The 25,409-nt window shown below is 44.4% G+C and overlaps 1 protein-coding gene across 4 annotated transcripts in view; it reads right to left on the bottom strand.

Annotated features, from left to right (window-relative positions):
* Positions 1-19,613: 19,613 nt before the first annotated feature.
* Positions 19,614-25,409, bottom strand: part of dscamb (Down syndrome cell adhesion molecule b) — a gene marked incomplete at its 3' end in the record, with an annotated part of 129,591 nt that continues 123,795 nt past the window's right edge. For 2 of the 4 annotated variants that reach the window (XM_080007057.1, XM_080007056.1), the window contains exon 33: positions 19,614-20,137. In XM_080007057.1, the coding sequence (XP_079863183.1) occupies positions 19,614-20,137 (524 nt within the window). The remainder of the gene's footprint in view (positions 20,138-25,409) is intronic. The other 2 variants (XM_080007058.1, XM_080007059.1) reach the window with 2 other exon arrangements.

The following is a 25,409-nucleotide window of genomic DNA, read 5'->3' as shown; positions in this document are numbered from 1 at the left end:
AGTATGCAGAGTACAGTATGTGCTCAAACTGCCACCAGTATGTGCTCAAATTGCCACTTTAATTCACATGCCACTTTAAATGCACATATCTGTATATACATAGGCATATTCCTTCTATCTATTCCATCTTATTTCAATTCATTTTTATTGTATTTTATTCTATATATTTTTATCTTATTCTATACGTATTCCACTTACTGTATTACGTTTTAGGAGTCAGTTAGTCGGTCTATTAGAAAGGAATTTTCTACTTTTTATTTTATTTTCTATTTTTTCCTAGGACATATTGTGTGCTATCACCGGGTGCGTTGCATTACATTTCACTGCATATATGTATGGAAGTATGTATATGTATGTGACAAATAAAAAATCTTGAATCTTGAATCTTGAACTGAAACTCCTCCATGTTTTGCTTCACGCTACAGAAACCAGGATTTTAAGTGATGATCAGATTTACTGGGTGACAGTTAAAATGATGGGGGAAAAAAACAAACAAAAAAAAAAAAAATTGGAGTCTGCCAGAGCTCCGTGTCTCAGCCAAGGATGGATGGTAATGGTTGCTAGGTTGCACATTACAGCTTCTTCTCTGCTGTCTAGTTTCCTACTGCTCCAGTACAGTGAAGCCCTATTCTCCATGGAGTGTGTATGTGGTGTGTCTTGCTTGCTACAGTAGTATGGACACATTATGGCATGTTGGACACTTGGTCACCATCTTTAGCAACTTCATTTTCAAAAAATGCCTCTGTTACATGATTAAGTTATATATTGGAAGATTACACGTTTGGAAATTTCACTTGTATGTGTACATACAGTATGCGTTGGATGCAGTATGCAGTATGCAGTATTGTGTACTTTGGCCCTTGTGTCACAGTATAGACATTAGTCACTGTAACCAAAGTAAATCCATCCAACCCCATAAGTCGTGGCGGCGTATAGAAAGACCTGCATCCAGCCGTTACCGCCAGCAGTTTTCTCCCCATCCAGCTGAAAGTGCTGTAAAGACATATACGGGATGGCATTCTGACAGCAGACATTACGCTCCCATTAGGTGAGGACGGGGGCATTGAAAGTGCTGTCACAAGTAATAGGATTGATAATCCATCGCCTATCTCCAGGAAAAAAAGATGAATGCCCACACGGAGTGTGATCCCACATCACCGCGCTCAGCACTGTCTCCCGCCATGAAACGTGATGAAAACCATTTCATAAGCACTTTGGCTACCGATCTCAAACTTTTTGAAGGCGCAAGATTAAATGTAGTGTGGGGTAATGTACAGTACAGCGCTGTTCCCTCACGGCTGAATGCTTACTGTCAAGAGTGAACCGCGCCACCATACGATACAATGGTTAAAGGAACGCAATGTTAACTTTATGTTTTTCTTCAAACAAGCCCCGTCAAGTGGCTAACTGTTCTGACATGAACCATGGAACCAGATCAACCTTAGAGCGCGCTTATTATTCAGTCACTAATATGCAATGTCTGCGATAATACTGGGCTAAACCATGTAGACTTAATTCTGACTCTACAAAGGTACATAACCTTCCTGTCAGCCTGTGCCAATGTCCCGCTCTACGCTCTACGCTTCCTTTAGTCCACATAATTGGACCGATCGCGTTTCTTTAAAGAACAAATTAAGTCGCTTGTCATCCTCTTTGGACTTTTTTGCGGCTCAAAGATGATATGAACTGGGTTGCCCGGGTGTCGGGGCAGCCGACGCCGCTCGGTTGCAAATAGCGGGCGTTGGTGCGGTGAAAAATTTGCAATATCAATTAATGCGAAGCGAGGCCTGACACCGCAGCGAGCGTTTCCCCCTCAGACACTCGTTCGTCTTTCAACGGGATAACTCGCGCGGTCCATGCGTGAGTGGCGTTTTCTTTCGTGTGCACCTTGTATTCCTGACACACACTCTCTCTCTCTCTCTCTCTCTCTCTCTCTCTCTCTCTCTCTCTCTCTCTCTCGCCTGAATTGCCGTGTTCGGCGAACGATCGCTCCAAGTTCTGAATGTCGCAGGGGCACCGAGATAAATAAGCAGAGGAGCCCGCCCACTGTTCCTCTCTTAGAGAAGCCATACGTTGAAAAAAAAAAAAAAAAAGGTTTTTAAAGAGTAAAATGATGATTGTGTTTCTGTCCATTCGTCCAATTGCTACAGATGGGGACCGCATGTGGGGTTAATCCTGTATACGCGGTCGTATACGAGCAGTGTTGATACCGAATCCCTCCAATTTCACTTCACAGCTAAAAATTCTACTACAGTGTCTCCGTTGGGCAAGCGAGAGACCTTGCATCCCACGCACAGCTCACATTTAGCTGTGTCACTTAGTGTACTGCCATTGTCTTTATAGTCAAATATCAACATGTCTCCAGTTCAATATGTATAAAGGAAGGGGTACAATGGGTTATCACGGTTATGTTCAATTCTCCTTTCCCTGGGAACGATTTAAAATCTCAGGGAAAGGTTTGTCCTTTACAATAAAACCAAGGCACGCCTATTTTCTCTTTAACCTTAAATGCTGACTGGGTGCGTATGATAATGCTCTGCTATTTCTTTATCTTTGCGGTAGACAATGCCCCCGCGAAGCTATACCTCTTATCTGGTTGTTGAAAAGACTATTGTGGGATTACAGTCGTGTCCCACTGGTTAGCGGCGCCGAGAGGATTAGCAATGGGGAGATCAATTTATGTTTTGCCCTTTGGCCTTCGCCCTGGAATAACAACAGCTCGCCTTCCCCCAAAGCACATTGCTGTGACGCAGCAGGACGCGGCTCAAGTGGGACACCGGGGGACACCAGGAGACATTTCACTAATCTGGCAGGCTGCAAGAAAAATAAAACCCCTGGTGGTTTGTGATGACCCTGACACGCGGTGTCCCAGATTACTTGATTTTTAATAAGATATACCAGTATATAACGGTATTTACCCCCATTACCATGGCTGTTATTTTATTTTTTCTTATATCATGTTATTATCAGCATCATAAGAATATTGCCTAAATTAGCACCTAAATTGGTTTATTGGTTGGTTGGTTTATTGGTTGGTTGGTTGGTTGGTTGGTTAATGGTTGGACGATGGTTGGTTGGTTGTTTGTCTGGTTGGTTGGTTTGTTGGATGCTTGGTTGGTTGTTTGTTTGTTTGGTTGGTTGGATGCTTGGTTGGTTGGTTGTTTGATTGGTTGTTTGGTTGGTTGGATTCTTGGTTGTTTGTTTGGTTGGTTGGATGCTTGGTTGGTTGGTTGGTTGGATGCTTGTTTGGTTGGTTGGTTGGTTGATTGGTTGGTTGGTTGGTTGGTTGGATTCTTGGTTGGTTGTTTGTTTGGTTGGTTGGTTGGATGCTTGTTTGGTTGGTTGGTTGGTTGGTTGTATGCTTGTTTGGTTGGTTGTTTGGTTGGTTGGTTGTATGCTTGTTTGGGTGGTTGTTTGGTTGGTTGGTTGGATTCTTGGTTGTTTGGTTGGTTGGTAGGATGCTTGGTTAGTTGGTTGTTTGTTTGGTTGGTTGGTTGGATGCTTGGTTAGTTGGTTGTTTGGTTGGTTGGTTGGATGCTTGGTTGGTTGGTTGTTTGTTTGGTTGGTTGGTTGGATGCTTGGTTAGTTGGTTGTTTGGTTGGTTGGTTGGATGCTTGCTTGGTTGGTTGTTTGTTTGGTTGGTTGGTTGGATGCTTGGTTAGTTGGTTGTTTGGTTGGTTGGTTGGATGCTTGGTTGGTTGTTTGTTTGTTTGGTTGGTTGGATGCTTGGTTAGTCGGTTGTTTGTTTTGTTGGTTGGTTGGATGCTTGGTTAGTTGGTTGTTTGGTTGGTTGGTTGGATGCTTGGTTGGTTGTTTGTTTGTTTGTTTGGTTGGTCGGTTGGATACTTGGTTGGTTGGTTGGTTGTTTGGTTGGTTGGTTGGTTGGATGCTTGGTTGGTTGTTTGTCTGTTTGTTTGGTTGTTTGGTTGGTTGTTTGGTTGGTTGTTTGGTTGGTTGATTGGTTGGTTGGACAATGGTTGGCTGGATGCTTGGTTGGTTGGTTGGATGATTGGTCGGTTGGTTGGTTTGTTAATGGTTGGTTGGTTAATGGTTGGTCGGTTGATTGGTCGGTTGGTTGGTTCGTTAATGGTGGGTTGGTTCGGTAATGGTTGGACAATTGTTCGTTGGTTGGATGCTTGGTTGGTCGGTTGGTTGGTTGATTGATTGATTGATTGGTTGGTTGGTTCGGTTGATTGGTTGGCTGGTTGGTTCGGTTGATTGGTTGGCTGGTTGGTTCGGTTGATTGGTTGGCTGGTTGGTCGGTTGATTGATTGAGTGATTGATTGATTGATTTATTGATTGATTGATTGATTGATTGGTCGGTCGGTCGGTCGGTCGGTTGGTTGATTGGTTGGTCAGTTGATTGGTTGTTTGATTGATTGATTGGTTGGTTGGTGGCTTGGTTGTTTTCTGTTTGATCAGGCTCAACCTTTTTCTTTTCTCTGTCCCTTTCCCCCAGATGAATCCAAGAAGGACGTCCCCGAGGACTTTGACATCGACATGGGAGCGCCCGAGACCGAGAAGGCAGCGGTCGCCATCCAGTCCCAGTTCAGGAAGTTCCAGAAGAAGAAGCAGGATGTGAAGTCCTAGTGGCCGCCGCGGTTTGCCGTTGTTGCCTGTTGGGAGCGTGGCGGCGGCGGGTGGCGAGGGGGGGTGGGGGGCGATGCCGTGGCATTTGCATGTAAAACAGATACATACCCATACGGAACTCCAGGGGCTCTCGGGGTGGAGGTGGTTGGGTGGTGGTTGGAAGGGGAATGCAAGGCAAGTAGCCTGTCAATCATATGACATGTCTGTGAATTCCATAATGTACCCGATTATTATTATTATTATTATTATTATTATTATTATTATTATTATTATTATTATTATTTGACTGCTGTACCAATAAACGAGGAAAAAGAAAATGAGTTATGAAGATGTTTTCTGTCCAGCCATATTTGTTCCATAGCTGGTGTTTGTGTTAGGATATGTTTTTTTTTGTATTTTAACCGTATCCCGGCCTCACTGCTGTATCTTCCACCAGTCTAATTCTGTACTTCTGAGGTTTCCAGGTTTTCAAAAAGCACCTGAGCACTATGAACATTTTACCAAGTAGATGGAACGGAAGTCCATGTTTAGAGCTGAAATCCTTTTGGGAAACCCAGCCTGCAGCATTCCTGTCAGAACAGAATATTTCACCTTAGAGGCGTTTTTCTTATCTGCATGGTACCATTGAGCTCTGATCTACAACTGTGTAACGATGTACTGTACATTGAATAAATAAAGACTTCTGTGTGAAACACGTGTACATGTTTGTCAATGCACACATCGTGGAGATACATTTCCTTTATGAATGTTTGTGTGTATGCGTGTGTGTGTGTGTGTATATTTGCAGATGTTGTACATATAGAAGAAGAAGAACGAAGAAGAAGAAGAAGAACAATCTTTATTCGTCACGCAGCACACCACACTACAACACATGCTTGCACACACACACATGCACATGCTTTGGATGGTGGCCGGTGAAATGAGGCCTCTGCGTTTAACCCATCCTGGCTTGTCCTTCCTCCGGGGCCACAGCCAGGAGCAGTGGGCAGCATACGTGGACGCGCCCGGGGACCAGGTGATGAGTGTCCATCGCTGGTCACACGATGATGTGTGCATGTTTTTTTGGGGGGGGGTCCTTACTGACGTGAGGTGGAGGAAACCCCATGTGAGCACGGGGAGAACATGCAAACTCCACACAGAAAGGCTCCTATTTGGGAGATAACCCGCTGGAGCACAGGGCCAACAGCGCCCCAGGCGGGAATCCAACCCAGGACCTTCTTGCTGTGAGGCAGCAGTGCAATGCGCCGCGCCACCGTGCCACAAAACGGCCATATACGGCCATAAGGAGGTATTTTCGACATACTTTTTCTACAGCATGCATGATATATTGCATTAACATACACTTAACAGTGGGTAGCGCTGTCCTGTCGTCTCATAATGTGGAAACCACTTCACAACAGGTGGCACAAGTGTAGGACCACACTTCTGGCAAAGGAATTCAAGCACCCATACAGTACCTATAAAAACAAACCACTCAACATGGTGAATATTTTTCTTTTTCTTATATTGTTTAGAGTTTTATTTGCCTTCATAAATCCATAAGGATAAAGTAATTACGAATTACAGTCTCCCATATCTTTGGCTCAGCCCTGTCAGCGGAATGACAGATTTCAGACTTGGAATCCAGGCTGCGAGCAGCTTCTGTACAGCTTTGCAAATAAAGCCAAACCAATGGATTTTAAAAAGGAAAAACGTGATCATCAAGCGGCACAAATCCTTCATCATGCTACAATGCACCAGCACATTATGTTGCACTTCTCATTAGTTTCCACAGGAAATATATTAGGCAACGCTACGCCGGCTAGCCTGACATACGTATAACTTTATAAAATATGACTCACAGCCTGAAGCCAAAGTCATTACACATTTCATCGGAGTAGGGTATGCCCATGATATATTTTAGGAGCATACAGTACAGGGAAACCAATACAGTAATAAAACATCATGTTCAATTCATACAATCAATTTGAACGTATATTTATGTATCTGGGCCATACTCATTTCGGCTTTCGACTGCAATTTCACATCATTATCATTGCCAGGAGTTTCTACACGCACGACAGTTGCACTACAGTTTTTTGTTGTTTCAATGAAAGTTGAAATACCCACGGCATAACATACCAGCATCCCAGCAATTCCATGGCCACGGACGTGATTTGCTAAAAATTAAGAATTAGAAACTAGTTTTGCTTACATTTCAATCGACTTTGGTGAAAGCCGATGCGAAATCTCTGTGTCAGTTGAATCGGATACGAGATTAAGAAGTTGAGCGCTGATCCTCTTAGCCCTCGGTAGCATCAGATTGTGGCACGGCGGGGGGTCGCTGCACTGTATTATATCAAGGTGGGGGATGACCTTTGAACCCCAGGCAATTGATCCTCACGGTAAATCGACTGGAAAGCTTTGGTCGACTCGAGAGGATTAGGAGAACACTTCCTTCCTGGATGGTGTCCGATGGTAAGATGATCTTTCGACATAAAGGATGGAGCTCCCGACTTGAATCTCTTCTGTATCGCTATTTTTGCATCCGATGCATTTTTGCTCGGCTTCACTCTGCTTCTTTTGTTTTTCTATGTATCTGATCGGCTCTCCCGAAGGAAGAGAAGGAGGATTTTCCTTTGTACGGTATAATACAGATCATAGCGAGTTAGAATGCCTTTTGAAGATCAAGTGCCCTATAAAATGAGAAAAGGTAAATAAAGTCACTCCTCCTAAATTCACTTCTGTTCGCTTTTCAAGCCAAGATGAACTAAGGCACCGCCATGAGAGTATAATACTACTCCTTAGATGGACATCTGTGTGTGGTGTGTGTTCTGTTTTACAATTCTATCTGTCCTGTCAGCCCTTCTCTCCCTTACTCCACGCTGCCTTACTCCCTTACTCCGTCTTTCCGCGCCTTCTTTCGTCCCCTCGCCTCCAGGGGTTTGAGGCTCACATGGAAGGGCGTCGCCGCCTTCGGTTCTCCGACGTCTTCCTCCAGAGGGGCCCCGGAGGGTACGCTCCCCTCACCTGTAAACTGGACACAGATTGCTTCCCCCAGAGAGGCGGGGAGGGTCTTACCGCCCTGACAGCGTGTTTAGAGAAGGGCCCGTGGAAAGAAAAAAAGCATTGTCCCGCTTGGTCAGAAGGGCAACCCATCTACCAGGCATTAGTAAACATTGCAGGATGGGGATGGTACGGCTTGGGTACGGGACGGACGGCTACATGACTCCATCCATGTATCCGTCCATCCATTTTCTTGAGCCATTTATTCCCGTTCAGGGTCGTGAGGGGATGGAGCCTGTCCCGTCTGACACGGGTTCGACGGAGACAGCCCAAATGGGACGCCGGCTCATCACATAGTCTTGTATATGCATATGCTCAGATTCCCAGTTTAGGGTCTGCAAGTAGCATTAGCCTGCGGAAAATGATATCATCTTTAGGAGGGTTGGGGTTGGGGTTTTGGTTAGGGTTAGGGTTAGGGTTAGGGTTAATGTTGATATCCAACCGGGTAATTAAACCTAAACCTGGGAGACAGGGATGAAGACATGCACCATACTTACTTTTAGCATAACTGCCATCTACCCATATTGGGCTAACTAGCTAGTTAGCATTATGCTAACTCACTGCTTACTTTTTTGATGGATACTTTTACATAATGTTATTTTAATTTAAAGGGGACCTATTATGCTCAACTTTAACCAAGTGAATATGGGTCTCGGAGGTCCCCAAAACATGTTTTTGAAGTTTTTTGCTGAAAAATACCACTCGGATTATGCATTCTAGCCATCGTAACATACCTCTCACCCCATTCCCGTCGCTGTTCTGTTCCGTGACGCGAACATCTGTTCCTGACGCTCTGTTTCGGTGGGAGGAGCCTCCCTCCTGAGCTCCCGAGTTCTGTGAGCCAACGGGGTTTGAGCCTGGCATCCGGATTTCTTTCTATTTGCTCCATAACTTTCACTGATTTTACCTCATCTGTCCACCAGAATCTGTTTCTGAACGAATTTGTATAATGTAAGTAAGCAAACCAGGAACTGAATCTTCACTCATATCAGATCTGCAAGGCCTGATTTGAACGTTTCTTCGGACTTTGGTTGCAGTGCTCCAAGCTGGTGGGACACCGCACTCTCGGTCGTGGAGATTTTTTTTTGTTTCGCGCAAACGTTGGAAAATCAAATAAATGAAAATAAAATAAAATAAAATAAATACATTTACAATTAAAAAAACCACACTATTTGTATCGGGTTTTGTTGGGAGAAATGCGCAGCGGATGGGATGGAGCGGACGACCGTGGAAAGAAATCCGTGACGAGCCGACGTCAGCTCGTGCAGAGAGTAGAAAAACACCTTTGAAAACCGAGCGTTCAAGAGGCCTGAGCCTTTTGTTCACAGCGATTGCTTGGTCATTAGTTTAACCTCATTACGCCACGTCTAATCTGAACATCCGACGTTGTAACATTATATATATGAGAGAAAGTAAGGGAAAGCATAATAGGTCCCCTCTGATCTCATGCACTTCCTATTACTTATGTCTTTTTTTGACTTGCTGCTGTAACACCATTACCTAACCCTAACCCTAACCCTAACCCTATACCAACCCTAACCCACTAATAAAGTGTTATCTCATCTTATCTTGTTTTGTAGGGGCCTATACAACATCAACCATCTTTGCTGGTCTCCAATAAGGCTTAAAAAAAACAGAAACGTTCTCCAATGTATGAAATTATTTCTTTTAGATCTGAAACCCACATATGGCTCCTGAAAAAAACGATTCATCCTCGACTGTCTTGTGTAAGAACTGACATTTCGGTGACGCCGGGTTCACACACGGCTGCTCACGTCCTTCCCCCCCAACCTGAACCCTTTGAAAACAAAGCGCGCACGCTCGCATTGTTACTGTACCTGTCAGGTCTGTTCATTTCTACAGTATCCTGGAGCACCAGTTGTCTCTGCAGTATAATGGGCGTCTACCGTGGTCTTTACATCCCCGCGTTCGGTCGCGACGCCCGACGCACGGTTTCCTCCACTCTAACTCTGTTAAATCCACACTTCCGCCGAGCAGCGGGAGGATGATGGATGACTCGGTGAGGTTTGTTTTGAATTTTTCAATTTGCATTAGTCATCAGTAACCCGTTGTATTTATAGCAACATTAGATCTAATCAGCAATGTGTATAGTGCCTGGGAGCGCCGGGAGGAAACCCACCCTTAAAATAATGGGCTGCGCACCAGTTGACAGATGCTCCCGCTGGAATTGAGCCGCAGCATACTGTACAGTAACAGTGACGGCTTTCAAAAACATGACACAAGTTTTCTGTTTTTTTTTTTTTTCCCAGCCAGTTTTCATCCCGGCGAGGGCGCTTGATTTTTTTCCCCCCACGGATAAGCCCGGGAAGCCTTATCACAGACAGAATAAATTGAGCGCTGATAGGATCCGTCGACTGAGAGGATACATGAACTGCAGCCCCAACGCAGCCTTTTGAATTACTCTGACAGCGCGGATCAAAAGCCGCATCCTGCTGCTACTGTGGAAATGAGAACTCGCGTATTCCACAATCCATAAACCCGTGGATCAGCATCAGACGCAAGGCGGGGAAAATAATCCCAAGTATACAATTTCATTTTGTCTTTTTATATCTGAACATCCTCCCTTTTTGTAGTGTAGAGACAGACAGACGGTCAGAGAGACAGACAGACAGACAAATAGAGAAATAGACAGACGGACAGATAGATAGATAGATAGATAGATAGATAGATAGATAGATAGATAGATAGAGCAAGAGATAGAGAGAGACAGACAGACAGACAGACAGACAGACAGACAGACGGATAGATAGATAGATAGATAGATAGACAGATAGAGAGAGAGAGAGACAGACAGACAGACAGACAGACAGACAGACAGATAGATAGATAGATAGATAGATAGATAGATAGATAGATAGATAGACAGATAGATAGAGAGAGAGAGACAGAGAGAGAGAGACAGACAGACAGACAGACACACAGACAGATAGACAGACAGACAGACAGACAGATAGATAGATAGAAAACTTAAGGTCAACAAACAATAGACAACATTTGACAAAGATTAACAATATAGATAGAGAGGTACTCTATCTTTGGAGGGAAATTAAGGAAATTTCCGATTTACTGGTTTGGGAATTTTACCAATTTGAAAATGATATTTCAGCCCAATCAGCTCCGTCATCTTCTCTATCTTTTGTTACTTTTGTCATACGTTGGCCACCACGTTCTGCTCTTCAAATCCTCTTTTCCACGTCTGACTTTCTCTCTCACAGACTCACATGTTCGTGGTTAATACCGCTCAGCCGTCCAAACATCCAGGCCCTGGGTTTATTGGAAATCCCCGGATGTCAGGGCTCGGATGCCGAGTCGGGTTCTCATCATCGAGTTGGACGACATTCAATTCCGCCGCCGGCCGGGACATGGGATCCCCCCCAGAGATCGGACTCGTCACAAAGCTGGGTTTTTAAGCAACAATTGCGAGAGTGCAAACACGTTGTCACCCTGCAGATTCACCTGCTTCTCCCGGCTGCTCCCGGTACTCATGCCAGGGGTGAAACAGTTTGTAAGCTGGTAAACCAACCATTATACAGCCGTACAGCTCTACCTCATTAAGCCTTCTGACTCTATATCTGGGGGGACACTCATGTGCAACGAGACGCTGCATGTATTACCACTTTAACCTCCGCAGGTCCATGGTACCTCTCATTGGCAACCTGGTTTTCTCTCTCCCTTCCTTCTCCTTCTTTTCAGTTCTTCCTCAGTTTGAGTCTCCTCTTTCTTCTCTGGTTCTCTCTCTCTTGACAGCTCAATGTCTCTCCTTCACCTCACGTGCACAAGGCCTGTTTATTTGAACCCCTTTCTCCGGACATCGCCCTAGACACTATTCCCTCTTGTGGCATTGGAGTGTTGAGATCAAGGCGATCATAAACATATACTGTATGTATATATATATATATATATATATATATATATATATACATACATATATATATATATATGTGTATTGGTGTCATTGTGAGAGCAATGTGCGGAGGGTTGTCCAGGCTATGGATTAACCGGAAAACAATTTTACGGCAAGCGTTCCGTAAAATTGTCCATTTTTCTGGCGGAGGACACAGGGGAGAAACAGGTGATCCATAATAAACAAACGCCACGGGAGATGGGATGGGATAGCTTCGGGACAGGTATCCCTCCCCGGCTCCCAATTCTTCAAACGGTCGTTGGTGCACGGACAGTGGCGATGAAATGTAAATGCTGAACTCGGGAGATGCAGCGTATCAGAATGTGCCATTACTTACCGTCGGACGGACCATTTTGTAGAAAAGTAACTCACGCTTGTAAACCACACCTTCAGAGTTTTTGGGGACCGTCATTCCTCCAGGTGGATCAACTCTAAAAACGGATTGTGTATTCATAATGAAGAGGTGGAAATTTGAATTTCCAACCATCGAAATGTGCTGGTATGGAATCAAATAAAAAAATGTCAATTTGATAAATATTTGAACAGCGTGTTTAAATTTGCAGGTTGGGTGGAAAGCGCAGTAGCAAGGAAGCGCTGGATGTGTACAAGCTTAAGTTTGGAGGTAAGTTGGAAAATGACGACCAGTTCGAAACCTCAGCTTCCCATCGGTGAGACTAAGTAGGCATGGTCCAGCCGTATTATGGCATAGTGGTATAATGGTATAATGGTATAATGATAAATTATATAGTTCTGAATTCATCTCGATTCAAGACGAGGCCGTTTATTCGAGCAGACGTTGAGGAAACCACAGCAAATGACGCAGAAAATATTTCTCTCCTGATCCGTGGGCTGCAAGATGATGAAATGCAAAGCAACACTATGAAACCTTCACTACAATTCAGTATTGCAGACCAGCCCAAGTGAAAAAAAAGAAAACGCACCACACAAACAAACAAAAACAAAAAAAAAGAACACATGCAGATTGGACTGTTCCTCGATGCTGGTAATGAGTCCCTGTGTGACAGAGCCTTTGTTTACATAACCATAACGGCTCAACATAAACACAAAATACCAAATCTTATGGAAGCTTATGGAGGCAATTGTATGCAAGGTGGCATAAAATAATAATAATAATAATAATAATAATAATAATAATAATAATAATATTATTATTATTATTATTATTATTATTATTATTATTATTATTATTATTATTATTATTATTATTCAACTTGGGCATGAGTGCAAGTATTTCTCCGTTGCGGCATACACTATGTGCGTGGCACCATGTTGGTGAGGTTTGCGATTGTTGATAACAAACTTCCTCCACAATCAACCGACCTGGATCAAACTTGGACAACGCCATGTTTAAACTGCCCCGAATACGCATCTTATTCATTTTGTCTGTGGGTTTCGTCAGATCCATTATATCCATAAGGTTCTGACGTCAGTTACATCTGCATGTGCCGCCATCTTGGTGAACTCCCGACTGTTGACCAATCGCGCGACTGCAATGCTATCATGTGATCTGTGCCGGGCGTCATTTCCAAATGCCCACACATTGCTGTGATGATTAAAAAAATACAGTTTTTTTCTAAACAACTTATCACTTCACAATAATGGACTATGGAATGGAATAATGGATCAAACTTGGACCACGGCATATCGGAACTGCCCAAAATACACATTTTATTCATCTTGTCTATCAGTTTGTTGGATCAATGACATGCACACACCACTGAAGTCAGTTTTTCATGAACAAAAGCAAAAGGCCCCTTCAGGGCTGGAGCCCTTATAATAATAATAATAGCACCAATCTGTCCATTTCAAGAGGGCTCAGTGGGGATTAAACCGCTGACCTGAAACTAACGCTGTGAACACTAGGAAGCACAAGACAACAAGCGCTTCATCATCACAAGCTAATTCCACATCGTGCACACGTAGATCTACAACACAATATTCACGGCAGAATGGTCTATATGTGTAATTATCGATGACCTGAGCTGCAGTTCCTTCTCAAAGTATGGTTCTCGATCTCCTTATGGACAATAACTGATAAGGAACTTATTAGGAACGGCCAAGACGGTGTGATGTGTTGGTTCAACAGAAATCAATCGTCCAATCGTGGATGAGCTGGGTTTATTCATCTAACCTTAGCCAAACTTAAATTGTTCAGGAGCAGTATCAACCTCTGAGTAATTCCAAATCAATACATCGGGTCCCATTTTTTGGATTACTTTGCCTGAATAAACAGCTCCATTATTGGTTGAGCTATTTTGGAGGTTATACGTCTTCCTCGTTGGACCGACTGTGTAGCGGAGACTGAATGAATTTGTTCAAGAGAAACACATTTTAAAATTAATCTATCTACAGTAAAGCATATGCAACTTGTTTTTTCAACTATGTGTCTATGGGATGAATTTTGTGTCATAATTCACAAATATATATAGAATGAAATTAATAGAAATAGAAAATGGATAATTTGGAATCAAGACAACAATTTGCAAATCTGTATTAAAACCAGAAAAATAAATATATCTGTCCGACCCTCCCTTTACCTCCCCCTGATATGTGTCACAAAACAAATGCAAATGGCTCAACACACTAATCATCCATTCAACTGCGTGTTTAGGTGTTGTAAATGATAAAAAAAAAAAGGTGAAATTGCATAGATTTAATTGCATAAATGATGCAAATTAAAATAAAACATAATTTTTTTTGTGGATGGAGAATCATATTCATATTTTTGTTTATTTTCATTTAAAAGTCTTAACACAGATTTGTGAATTGTAACATTTATTCATCTTTTTTTCCCCGTTTGTACAGTATTTGTATTTGCTTTGCATTATATGTTATATTTTTTAATTGTGACAAACTGTGTAATTTGTAAAGTGAGCCGTGACTGATTACGCACAAAGCTGAAAGAAAGTGTATAATTATATGTAAATTATATGTTACAGTGTAAAGATGGGACAAAAGTTGTTCTGTGCGTTCGTGCGGCGGGACGACAAACTCATCCATCATCCCAAACCCAGGCCCATCGTCCAGCCTGGCTCTGACGGATTAAGTTCACGGGAAACCATCTCGTGTCAGAAATATCCTGCACCATCACAACGCCTTCACGGAAGGACAAGGGCGAGAAAGCTGCGCGATCAATAGGACGGTAAGAGACGGCGCTGGAGAAGGATCGAGGGAAATGGAGCGAAAGAATATGGAGGGCAGGGGGAGGGGGAGGAGGAGAAACAGGAAGATCTTGATAAACAGAGCGAGTGAAAGGGAGGGAAGGAAAGGGAGGTGAGGGAGGCTCCTCTGGGGGCTGCACGCCGGGGCTGATCGGGGGAGGGCGGTGCGTGAACTCCGGGGAGAAGTCTTTCCGTTTCACGCTCTTTAAATTGCCCCCGTCCCTCCACCTTCCTGCCTTCCCATCCCTCCAGCCTCCCATCCCTCCATCCCCCCCCCCCATTCCCCCCACCGCCAACCTGCCAACTCTTCTGGCACCTCATTACGGAGGCCGGTTGGGAGGACGCTGCACTATTTCTGAACCCGCTCGCTGCTCGCCGGCATCGCCCACATGGCGCTGGGCTATCCCCGGCGGGCTAAGGCTCCAGGAGCGTCCTCTCTATGCCTCCTGACCTTCCCATTTTCGGCCGTTTCACAAGCCTGTTCACGTGCCCACGTACCCAAACACACACACACACACACACACACACACACACACACACACACACACACACACACACACACACACACACACACACACACACACACACACACACACACACACACACACACACACACCTCAACTGGCTGGGCAGTTATAGAGAGTAAGATTATTAGGATTATTTCACCCCGGGAGCAGACAGAGCGGTTTCATTATCAGCTTTTGGAGGGTTTCCCAGCCATACTATCTTTCAAATGAGAAGCTGTCCGCTATCTAATATCCTATTAAATCTGAAAACTTGTCTCCCGCCTGTTTCTTTCTCTCTCTCTCTCTCTCTCTCTCTCTCTCTCTCTCTCTCTCTCTCTCCGTCTGTCGGCTCGGTGGTGCGGGAGGTGTGATAATGGCCGGCAGCCTGAGGAGTAACAGTAAAATAAAAAACCCTGCTTCCGAATGTATGAGGGTCACTCCAGAAGTCATAAAGTATCCTCTGCGTAGCGGCGGGTAATCCGTCTTCATTTACACGACCACAGACACACCCGGCAAATGTAATCGGACACGTTGTGGAGTAAACCAATTTCTGGCCAACGGATGAATGAACAGCTCGCGGCTTTTGTAAGTATTATATGACGAAGAAATGTCAAGAGGGTTTTAAAGTGATTACCGTGCCTATACTGTTACTGTAAATGTTAGATAGTTATATAGTAAGGTATAATTTCATATAACGATAAACCATTCTAAGAGGCACGCTCTCACCTTTCCAAATAGTGGTTTAAAATTTGATTTAAGGTTCATTGCTTTTGGCTTTAGTTTAGATTTGGTTCCTCATTTCTGTATTCATTCCTGGCCAAGGTGATAGGGGGTGAAATTGTGACACTCTAAACCTGATCTGGGGCCAGCGCCAGCATGAATTATTTAACATGTTCTGGGCAGTGCGACTCATCTTAAAATGAGAGCCACAGAATGAAGTGGAACTGTCGTGTTGCCCTTGATGCCTCCCGCAAGGACAATAGAACGGAAAACTGTTCTGTTTTGGTGTTCGACTGTGCCAGACCTCCTCAAAATCCAGGGATCATTTCGCCGAGGCAAGACTCCAAAATTGAGTGACTACACAGCGCCATCTGTTGGTCAACACAAAGGCACACTGACCTAGCAGTCCTGGAGTTGTAGGTTAACAATTTAATATGTAATTTAAAGTGGTAATCCTCAAGATTATTTTGTTCGAAAATATTTTATTTGATATTTACCCCATAGTTATTTAGCTGGCACTTTATATGAAGCAGCCTGTGACGGTTTCCTCTACCAAACACCACCCAAGTGGTGTTTTCAGGGCCCTCCGGCACAGAGACACAGATGACCGGGTTGTAGACACACCAGTTTATTGTAGAGAGTGGGCTAGTTGGAATAAGCCCAGGAGCAGATGGACACATGTCATGACAAGGGCTCCTCTCCTGAGTGTGTGTGGGGATGGGGGTTTTACCTGTTGCTCATTAGACCGACCACATCATCGTGACCAGCGATGGACACTTGGTACCAGGTCCCCCGGCGCGTCTACAAATGCTGCCCACTGCTCCTGGCTGCCCCCCCGGAGGAAGGACAAGTCAGGATGGGAAAAATGCAGAGGCCACATTTCACTGGCCACCACCCCAAAAAGCCTGTGCGTGTGTGTACATATATATATATATATATATATATATATATATATATATATATATATATATATATATATATATATGCATGTGTTGTAGTGCGGTCATGTGACAAATAAAGATTCTTCTTCTTCTTCAACGAGCAACAGGTATGCAGCCACTCTGATCCTGGGCCCCAAATACCTAGACCCAGGTCAGGTGTGGCTGCTAAAGCCACACCATCCCCACACCACATACCCCTGACACCAAACTGAGGCCAGGGAGAATGCCTGGCCGAAGCCTGCCAGTCAGGAGAGGGCTGCTGCTGTGTCCCTTCCCCCGTGCCGGAGAGTCCCTGTTCAGGTGCCAGTGTGGCAGTTTCGCCTGCCACATGCCACCCAAGTGGCATTTTCAGGGACCTCTGGCACAGAGACACAAATGATGGGGTTGTAGACACACCAGTTTATTGTAGAGAGAGGGCTATTTGGAATAAGCCATGACACGGGCCCCTATCCTGAGTGTGTGTGGGGATGGGGGTTTTACCTGTTGCTCGTTAGACCAACCAATGAGCAACAGGTATGCAGTCACTCTGATCCAGCGCCCCAATTACCTAGACCCAGGTCAGGTGTGGCTGCGAAAACCACACCATCCCCACACCACACAGCCATTTTATGTATTTGTGTTATTATGCTGTCTCCATTGTCGGTGGTAGGTGGTTTCACTGCTGGAATGCACTGACCGGAAAAGCATCCACGGTGATTTTGATAAACCAGCGAAGCCAGTTGTGTTCAGTAAACTGGCGACATTGACAAAAAAAGAACCGCACCCAGGGTTGAAAAAATATCTCGTCCACCATCAAATGGCCAAGAAAAACAAAAACAAAACGACACAGATGATCTGATGGATTTCCACTTTAACTGCAGATTTTACAAACAGACGCCTCCAACAATTAACCAATAACTATCGTTCCAATTCCGATATAATTGTTCCTCATTGCCTGTTTCTTGTTCTTCTTCTTGACTGATAAATATGTTGTCACAGTTGACGTCTTACAGAACGGTAACCAAATCCGTCTCTCTGACCGCACGATGATCACGTGATCACGAGGTCGTAGGTCAACAGTGTCAGGTATCTCTTGGTGTGTGTGTGTGTGTGTGTGTGTGTGTGTGTGTGTGTGTGTGTGTGTGTGTGTGTGTGTGTGTGTGTGTGTGTGTGTTTTTTTGTGTGTAAGCGGATGCGTGTGACCTTTTCTCGGTTGTTTGGACAAGGATCAGTCGCTGGAGAGAAGGCTGTCTCACCCAAGAAGGCAAACCAGGATGAAGTGGTGAAGGGAGCGTAGGAAAGGGTTGTGGGAGGTAGGTATGGAAGATGAACAGAGAGCACATCGGAGGGAAAAGGGAGAATATCACTCCAGATCTTTCGCTCAGGTCGAGGCATCACTGGGAGCAAAGCAGCCCGTGTCGAAAATAGAGCGAAGTCGAAATTCACGATGAAAACCCTGAGGAACGGAAATACACATTTGTTGACGTTTGGCACAGCCTTTTCCCCTAACTGTAGAGGTCATTAGAGTAAGTGAATTTTTAAATGTTCTGTTTGTTTAATGTTTCACCGTGAAGGACAAAGTACAGGCTACAGGAGATTTGGGGGGAGGGCCATAGAGAGAGCGAGAGAGTGGAGAACAGGGGGAGAATGAGGATGAAGGCGTGGTAAATCAAAGTCAGATGTGTGCAAACATGACTAAGGACTTTATTAACCAAACCATTTTCCCTGTAATATCCACAAATAAAAGTGATCTCTTTATATATATTCACATTGTATAATTTCATAGTGTGACAAAAAAATCTTTTTTTGGGGGGGATTTCCAGCCATTCCTATTAATTGTCATTTGTTCAGTCGCCATGCAGTCGTCAGAAGGGGATTTTTGTAAAACGTTACGATTGGTCGGCATTGGCGCTTGTGTCCCACTTCAGCGTTCTTCTCTTCCATTGGCTCCGTTCTGTCCTGTAAAACCTTTCCCTTTACCCTAGCACAGATTTCATCACACTGCAACAATAAAATAAAAATAAATTAAGAAAGCAACGTTCTCCAGGGTGCTCGAGAGTCCTCCTCCAGTTTTCCTTCTTGTTTTTTAGATATTTTCTATTTTATATAATAATAATAATAGTAATCATGATAATGACTATAATTATCCTCAATATAAATTTCAATAGTATTTTTTTTTTCTCTCTCTCAAATTTTAAATAAATCATTTTGGCAATCTTCATATGTTGTCACTTTTAGAATAAAAGAATACTCAAGTAGAAAATAAAAACTGTGAGCGAAAGATTCATCAGAAGAGAGGGGGGGAGGTGGAGGTGAGAGAATGGAGGGTGAAAGCAACAGAGAAGAGCAAGAGGAAGATAAGGTAGAGTGAAAGAAAGAAAGAAATAAAAGAGAAGAAAGAAAGAAAGAAAGAAGGAAAGAAAGAGTCGAAAAAGAAAAGCATCCGCCCTCGGATGCACGTTTGAAACGGCTCTATATACAACATCCGTTGCTGTTGAAAAAATGTCCATCCCATCGCCCTGTATCTCTCCTCCCTCCAACAGTGTTTTTGCAGAAGTCCTGTGTGAGTTACAGTCCAGTGTGTGTGTGTGTGCGTGTGCATGTGTGTGTGTGTGTGTGTGTGTGTGTGTGTGTGTGTGTGTGTGTGTGTGTGTGTGCGTGCGTGCTTGTGTGTGTATGTGTGTGTGCGTGAGTGCGTGTGTGTGTGTGTGTGTGTGTCCCAGTGTTATACCAGCGTGTAGGACTTGGCATAGGGGTTGTTGCTCTGTTTCAGGTGTCCCCTGGAATCCAGCAGTGACTCCTGGGAAGTGCTGAGCTTGGCAGCCTGTGCTTGGGCCAGGTCCCCCGACTGGGTGGCCTCTCCCCGGACCTCGCCTCGTGCCTCCCCCCTCTCCCGGGGCTCCCTGTGCGGAAGGGTGGCGGCAGTTCCCGGTTGCCACTGCTGCACCTCCCTCGGTGAGGGCAGCTCCATGGGGGTGGGCTCCATTGGCGGGGGTCTCTTCAGGGTTCGGCTCCGCTGGGGCTCCAGGCAGGTCTGGCCCATCGCCCCGCCTCCTCCTCCTCCTCCTCCTCCTCCTCCTCCTCCCGCTGCTCCTCCTACGGACGCCTCGCCCGTCGGACCGCCGCCCCCTCCTCCGCCCACGCTGCTGGCACTGCTGGTGGTGCTGGCCCCGCCGCCCCGGGCCGCCGCCCCGCGGTTCAACAGGAAGTCCATACGAAGGTAGGGTGGTAGGTGGACCAGCTCGCCCCCTAGTGGAACACAACACATGTGGAATTAAGTGACAAAAGATGGCAAAGGCACCACTGCAAACTCATTTAGTGCAGAAGTTACTTGATGCAGTTACAAACTGGTACCCGGGACGGGGAGATAAGTCAATATTATTGTCAATATTATTGTTTATTTTACGGCTCTGTGGACTAATGGATTCTGCTTGGCCAATAGCGGCAATCAGCGGTCAGTTATTTATAAATAATGACCGTTGTCACGGGCAACCACTTCTCTGCTTAGTTTTACGTCCCTACTGTACATCCTTATACTAACACTAGTGGTGACATTTTGTGATGCTCCATAGAAACTACAATGGAACACTTTATGACAGAAATGCAGAAATGTCCATTTTGACATTTATCTAACAGGACAACCATAGTAAATAGGTTAATCACCTGTGGGGGGCTTCCCACTTTCCTAAGTTATACTAGTTTTGAAATCATTTCAAGTCAATATTCTGTCTCAAAGTGTTGTTTTACTTAGTAATAGACATGTCATAAGCGGAATAATGTGCAGCCAGCCGGTCATTGTCCTCTTCTTTCAATAGTATAATTTCTTCATGAATTTAAGATATCATAGCATATGGGGAACCAGAATTTGGGGAATCTGACTGTATAATGTTACACTGGCAGGCGACCTCATAGCACGGGTCATGTGTATACATGCAGTGGAAAAGATGCAAAAGCAGTAGAGAGGAGAAACAAATGTCCCCGGGCTTTTTCTCGTTGGTTCATCCAATCATAAGCAACTAGGCTGGCTGAACTCCCTGTGCCGAGTTTCATTATGCCCACCGTCAGCCAAAAACCGAAAAGGAACTTGCATTTACAGCTCTACATTAATTCATTGCACACGCAGTCTTCCAGAACATTCACTGGTGTCGGAATTATTCAAACGTGCAGCTCATTTTACTCCAGCCATATGACACGAGGCTACAGTGCAGAGGAATAGAATTAAATGAAATAATATGATCTGATCTTTGTTATCATACTGACTCAGAGGGCAGATTCCACTGGATTGTATTGGTTTTCTTCTTTTTCTTCTTCCTCCTCCAGTAAAACTAAAATGGATTACAGTATATATTTTAAAAGGTATATTCCCAACCTCCTATGTATCTAATTCATAGTGAAATATCTCACCATATCTCATGAGGCATTTCACATTAAACAGGGCTGCGATGCCAGTTGTCCTTTGGGAATTTTTAGCTGTGCTGCAGGCAAAGTAGTGGCGGAAATTTTATTTGGCGATGAAGGCGGTCGACATACTTCCTGGACACATGGTATTCCAGTGAGGGTCCCCAAAAATCATACTCAGTGCTGCGTTGACACACTGTGTGTGAGCCATTTGGTGTTGCAAGATAAACCAAGTCCGGTTCAGTGCATTCATGAGTGAGAGTAATTAAAATAACCATCCATTCAATCGTTGCCGGAGTTTCATGTTGCTCATCAGCCCACTTGAGTGGGGCGTGGGGGGGGGGGGTCCATTTACAGTCCGTTGACAGTTTTATCACTTTAGCATTGAAAACCTATTGTACAACCTCGACAATCTTGATCAGTGTGCATGGGTTTGACACTAATTATGATTAAGTGTGTAAAAACAAAGACTTTGCTATTCAAATTGTAAAATGTCCAAGTTCTGTAACGGTCAGACTAGGTAATAATAGCACATAAACTAAACGTTGCTGATGTAGACTAGACTAGATCCTATAATTATATAGACCTAGTTTAAGTGCTGGACTTGGACTTTGTGATTCTAAAAACGTCAATTAAAAAACATTTTATTTTGAAATAAAAGGCTGCGCAACATTTAGATTAGATCTCAGAAGCATGTGGCCTTAGTTTGACTGTTCTCATTCGTATGACCGAAAAATAAACAGCGACCCATCTCTCAGCGCTGCCGCTGTGCGTGAAGCAGCAGCTCATTCCGGGGAAGCAGCCGCTCTCCCCTGGGAGTATCGGATGAATGTCCGTTATGAAGTCACGTCATCGCGTGAAAACCGGCTGAATACAATTTTCCCCCTGAATGTATGAATGACTCCTCATAGTTTTCAGTCTTTCAGGATGTAGAGGGGCCGTGTCATTAGCAGTGTGTGTGTGTGTGTGTGTGTGTGTGTGTGTGTGTGCATGCGTGAGTGCATGTGGGCGTGTGTCTGTGTGTGTGTGTGTGTGTGTGTGTGTGTGTGTGTCTGAATGTGAGGCATTGCGAGCCGGGTGAGGAGTCACAGCAGCGGCCAGCACCGCAGCGAGTATGGCAATGATAAAAATTCCTGTCAATGCCATAATATAATTTTAATTATTTCCTCGTCACCTGCACAACAACCAGCGGCCCACCGGGAATTTCCCCCCTTCTGCCGATTAGCAACTCCGGGCCCGCATTCAATCCTTAAGTAATTAAACCAGGTGTGGAACAATGAAGACTGCAATTTGAATGAGACAGGCCAGTTGATGGAGCCTTAACTCGCCTTGTAAAAGTGTCCTCTGCAATGATTGGAGCAATGATTGGAGCAATGATTGGAGCAATGATTGGAGCAATGATTGGAGCAATGGTTGAAGCACATATTTAACAAGGAAATAAAGCGGCGACACAGGGGGCTTTGTATGGATTAATTTCCGTCCGAGCATTTATCTTCACATGGATCTTTCAGAGGCCACTGAGATCGGCAAGCACCAATAGGTGGGGGTTTTTTAACCACTAAAAATCACTATTCCATCTGCACACACGCACGCACGCACGCACGCACGCACGCACGCACGCACGCACGCACGCACACACACACACACACACACACATTTCAGAAAAATCGCACATTAACTACGGCCCACAGCTCTCTGATGAGCAGCCTCGCTATAAAAGTTTATGAGGAAAGTGCCATGAAATGCAGTAAAAATACGACCGAATGTTTATTTCTGGATGAACTGGATCAAGCTGGTCACACAAAGTCAGACAGAAAGAGAGAGGGAGAGAGAGAGAGAGAGAAAGAGAGAAAGACAAGCTGTCTGTCCATCTGTCGTTGCCTTGGGTGATGGATGGGAGAGGTCAGCACTGGTCACTGGGAGGTAATGGAGGTAGAGATGGGGGTCTGGGTCAGTGGCAATCTGTCAGTCAAACTGGTCTATGGTGTCAGTCGCTTTAAACCCGCTACTAATAGCTGCCGCTAAATAAACTGCATTCAGACAGGGTCGTTTGGAAGCCAGGTGGGTAGTTATCACTTTTTAGTTCATATATTTGTTTATGTATTTATTTTATCTATATTTTAAATGACAACATTAAAGAAAACAATGTGCTTCTCAAGGGACTTTAATTTTCTTGGAGATGCTTGCATCCTTCATAAACCTATAGCTGTGAGGAGAAATATAAATTGATATTTAAGGCAATTACCACTTAGTGGTCCACCTGAAGTTAAGTAACTTAAGGTGGAATTAAGTCAAAGCAAAGCTTGGAAAGACATTTAAACCCCCCTGAAGCAAAGGTGGCATTAGGGCAACCATCCCTAGGGCCGCTGCGAATAACATCAGGTCAGCAACCTTGATTAAGATGAGATACGATAAAATAAGATACCACTTCATTAATTAAGGGGAAGATTCAGTAATTCAAGAAGGGTGTAAAATCTGGTTGAGGTAATGGGGAGGGGTTTCGGTGCCATCTGCAGATGGGGAGAGCCAGCACTGGCAGCCGGCAGGGGACTCAGCTGCAGGAGATTGGGGGTAATGAGCAGTCTTGAAAAGCTGCAGTAGTTTCAACACTCTCACTCTCTCCCCTGCCAGTGGGGCTGAGCTCCATCCCTGAGCGTGGCGACATAGCAGAACGTGCCCGTGAATGTTCTGTGGGTCTGAAAAGACCAGTTATATTCTTTAAAATAAACGGCCAGCAACAACTGTTTTCCTGTTCCACCTGCCTCCTTGTCCTTCTCTCACCTTGCAATGACGAGAGACCAGTGATTCAACTAATGTGTATAAATCTGACTTACTCTTATCATGAGAGTAACTTATATATATATATTAGAACTGTGTATAATAATGTGTAATAATAATGTGTAATAATAATAATAATAATAATAATAATAATAATAATAATATATACAGATTATATAGTATGGTTAATAGTTGAATAGTGTTTTATATGTTGTATAGAATCTTGGCTGCTATAACTACCAACATTCCTTCAAAGGGACCGATATGTGCTATCTTATCTCATCTTGTACCTGTCTTATATTACTTTATTGTTAAGCACAAGGTTTACCTCAGTGTGATCAGCTGAGGCACAGTGAGCACTGGACCACGGCTTTCACATTTCAAACATCCAACCAGAAGTCCTGTTGTTGTTGTTGTTGTTGTTGTTGTTGTTGTTGTTGTTGTTGTTGTTGTTGTTGTTGTTGTTGTTGTTGTTGTTGTTGTTGTTATTGTTGTTGTTCCTGGGTGGAGTCTGAAGGTTACTGGGTCCTGTGATCTCCATGAGTGTCAGCGTGCAGATGTACATATTTGTGCCGTTATCTGTAAGAGTAACCCTCATGATGAGAGAAACCAGTGAAGATCCCAGCATTGCATGTTATTGGATCGTTTTTAGTCAATATATGTACGGCTGTTCCCCAATGAGATCTCCACGCCCACTCACGCTAAAATGTAATAATAATTAAAATAAAAATAAAAAGGGCATCATGGCGGCAAAGGGGCAGGTGGACGGGCACCCTCAGCCACCCCCTCTGCACGTGCCTGATCCTATCGATATCTTCATTGCTGCGGAGACTGGTGTTAAGATCAACGTGGCTGACATGACCCATTGTTTATATATAAATCCAACTGGACATACTGTATATACATCTCATCCCAACGTAAATGAGAAAATAACTCAGCTCGTAAGTCTCGTGTCGCGGCCGAGTAAGCGAGACAACGGGGGTCTGGACCCGATATTACCCTGAACGGTCTCCATTGTGGCACTAAAGTGCTGTTTTGTGCGGAGTGACAAAAGCCTCCGATGAGGTTGACAGATAGCCTCGGCTTGGCCTCCCTCCCCGCGCGCTGAGAGGAGTCCGCTGGCTGCAGAGCCGCCCATCAATTCGTAATGAGGCCTGAAACTCAAGAGGCAGCTCTGGTGGCCTCCAGCCCTGTCTGGTGCAGCTCGGGATTCACACACACACACACGCACGTGGCACACACACACGCACGCACGCACGCACGCACGCACAAGTACAATCGACCTGATACTTTGGACAATGAGCTATCAATGTACCCACTGTTAGATTCCAGGAAGCTGATAGAA

Source organism: Zeus faber, assembly GCF_960531495.2.
Source record: "Zeus faber genome assembly, chromosome: 9".
Classification (NCBI taxonomy): domain Eukaryota; kingdom Metazoa; phylum Chordata; class Actinopteri; order Zeiformes; family Zeidae; genus Zeus; species Zeus faber.
Note: the sequence above shows the minus strand (reverse complement) of the source record. Positions and strands in the feature narration are given on the sequence as shown.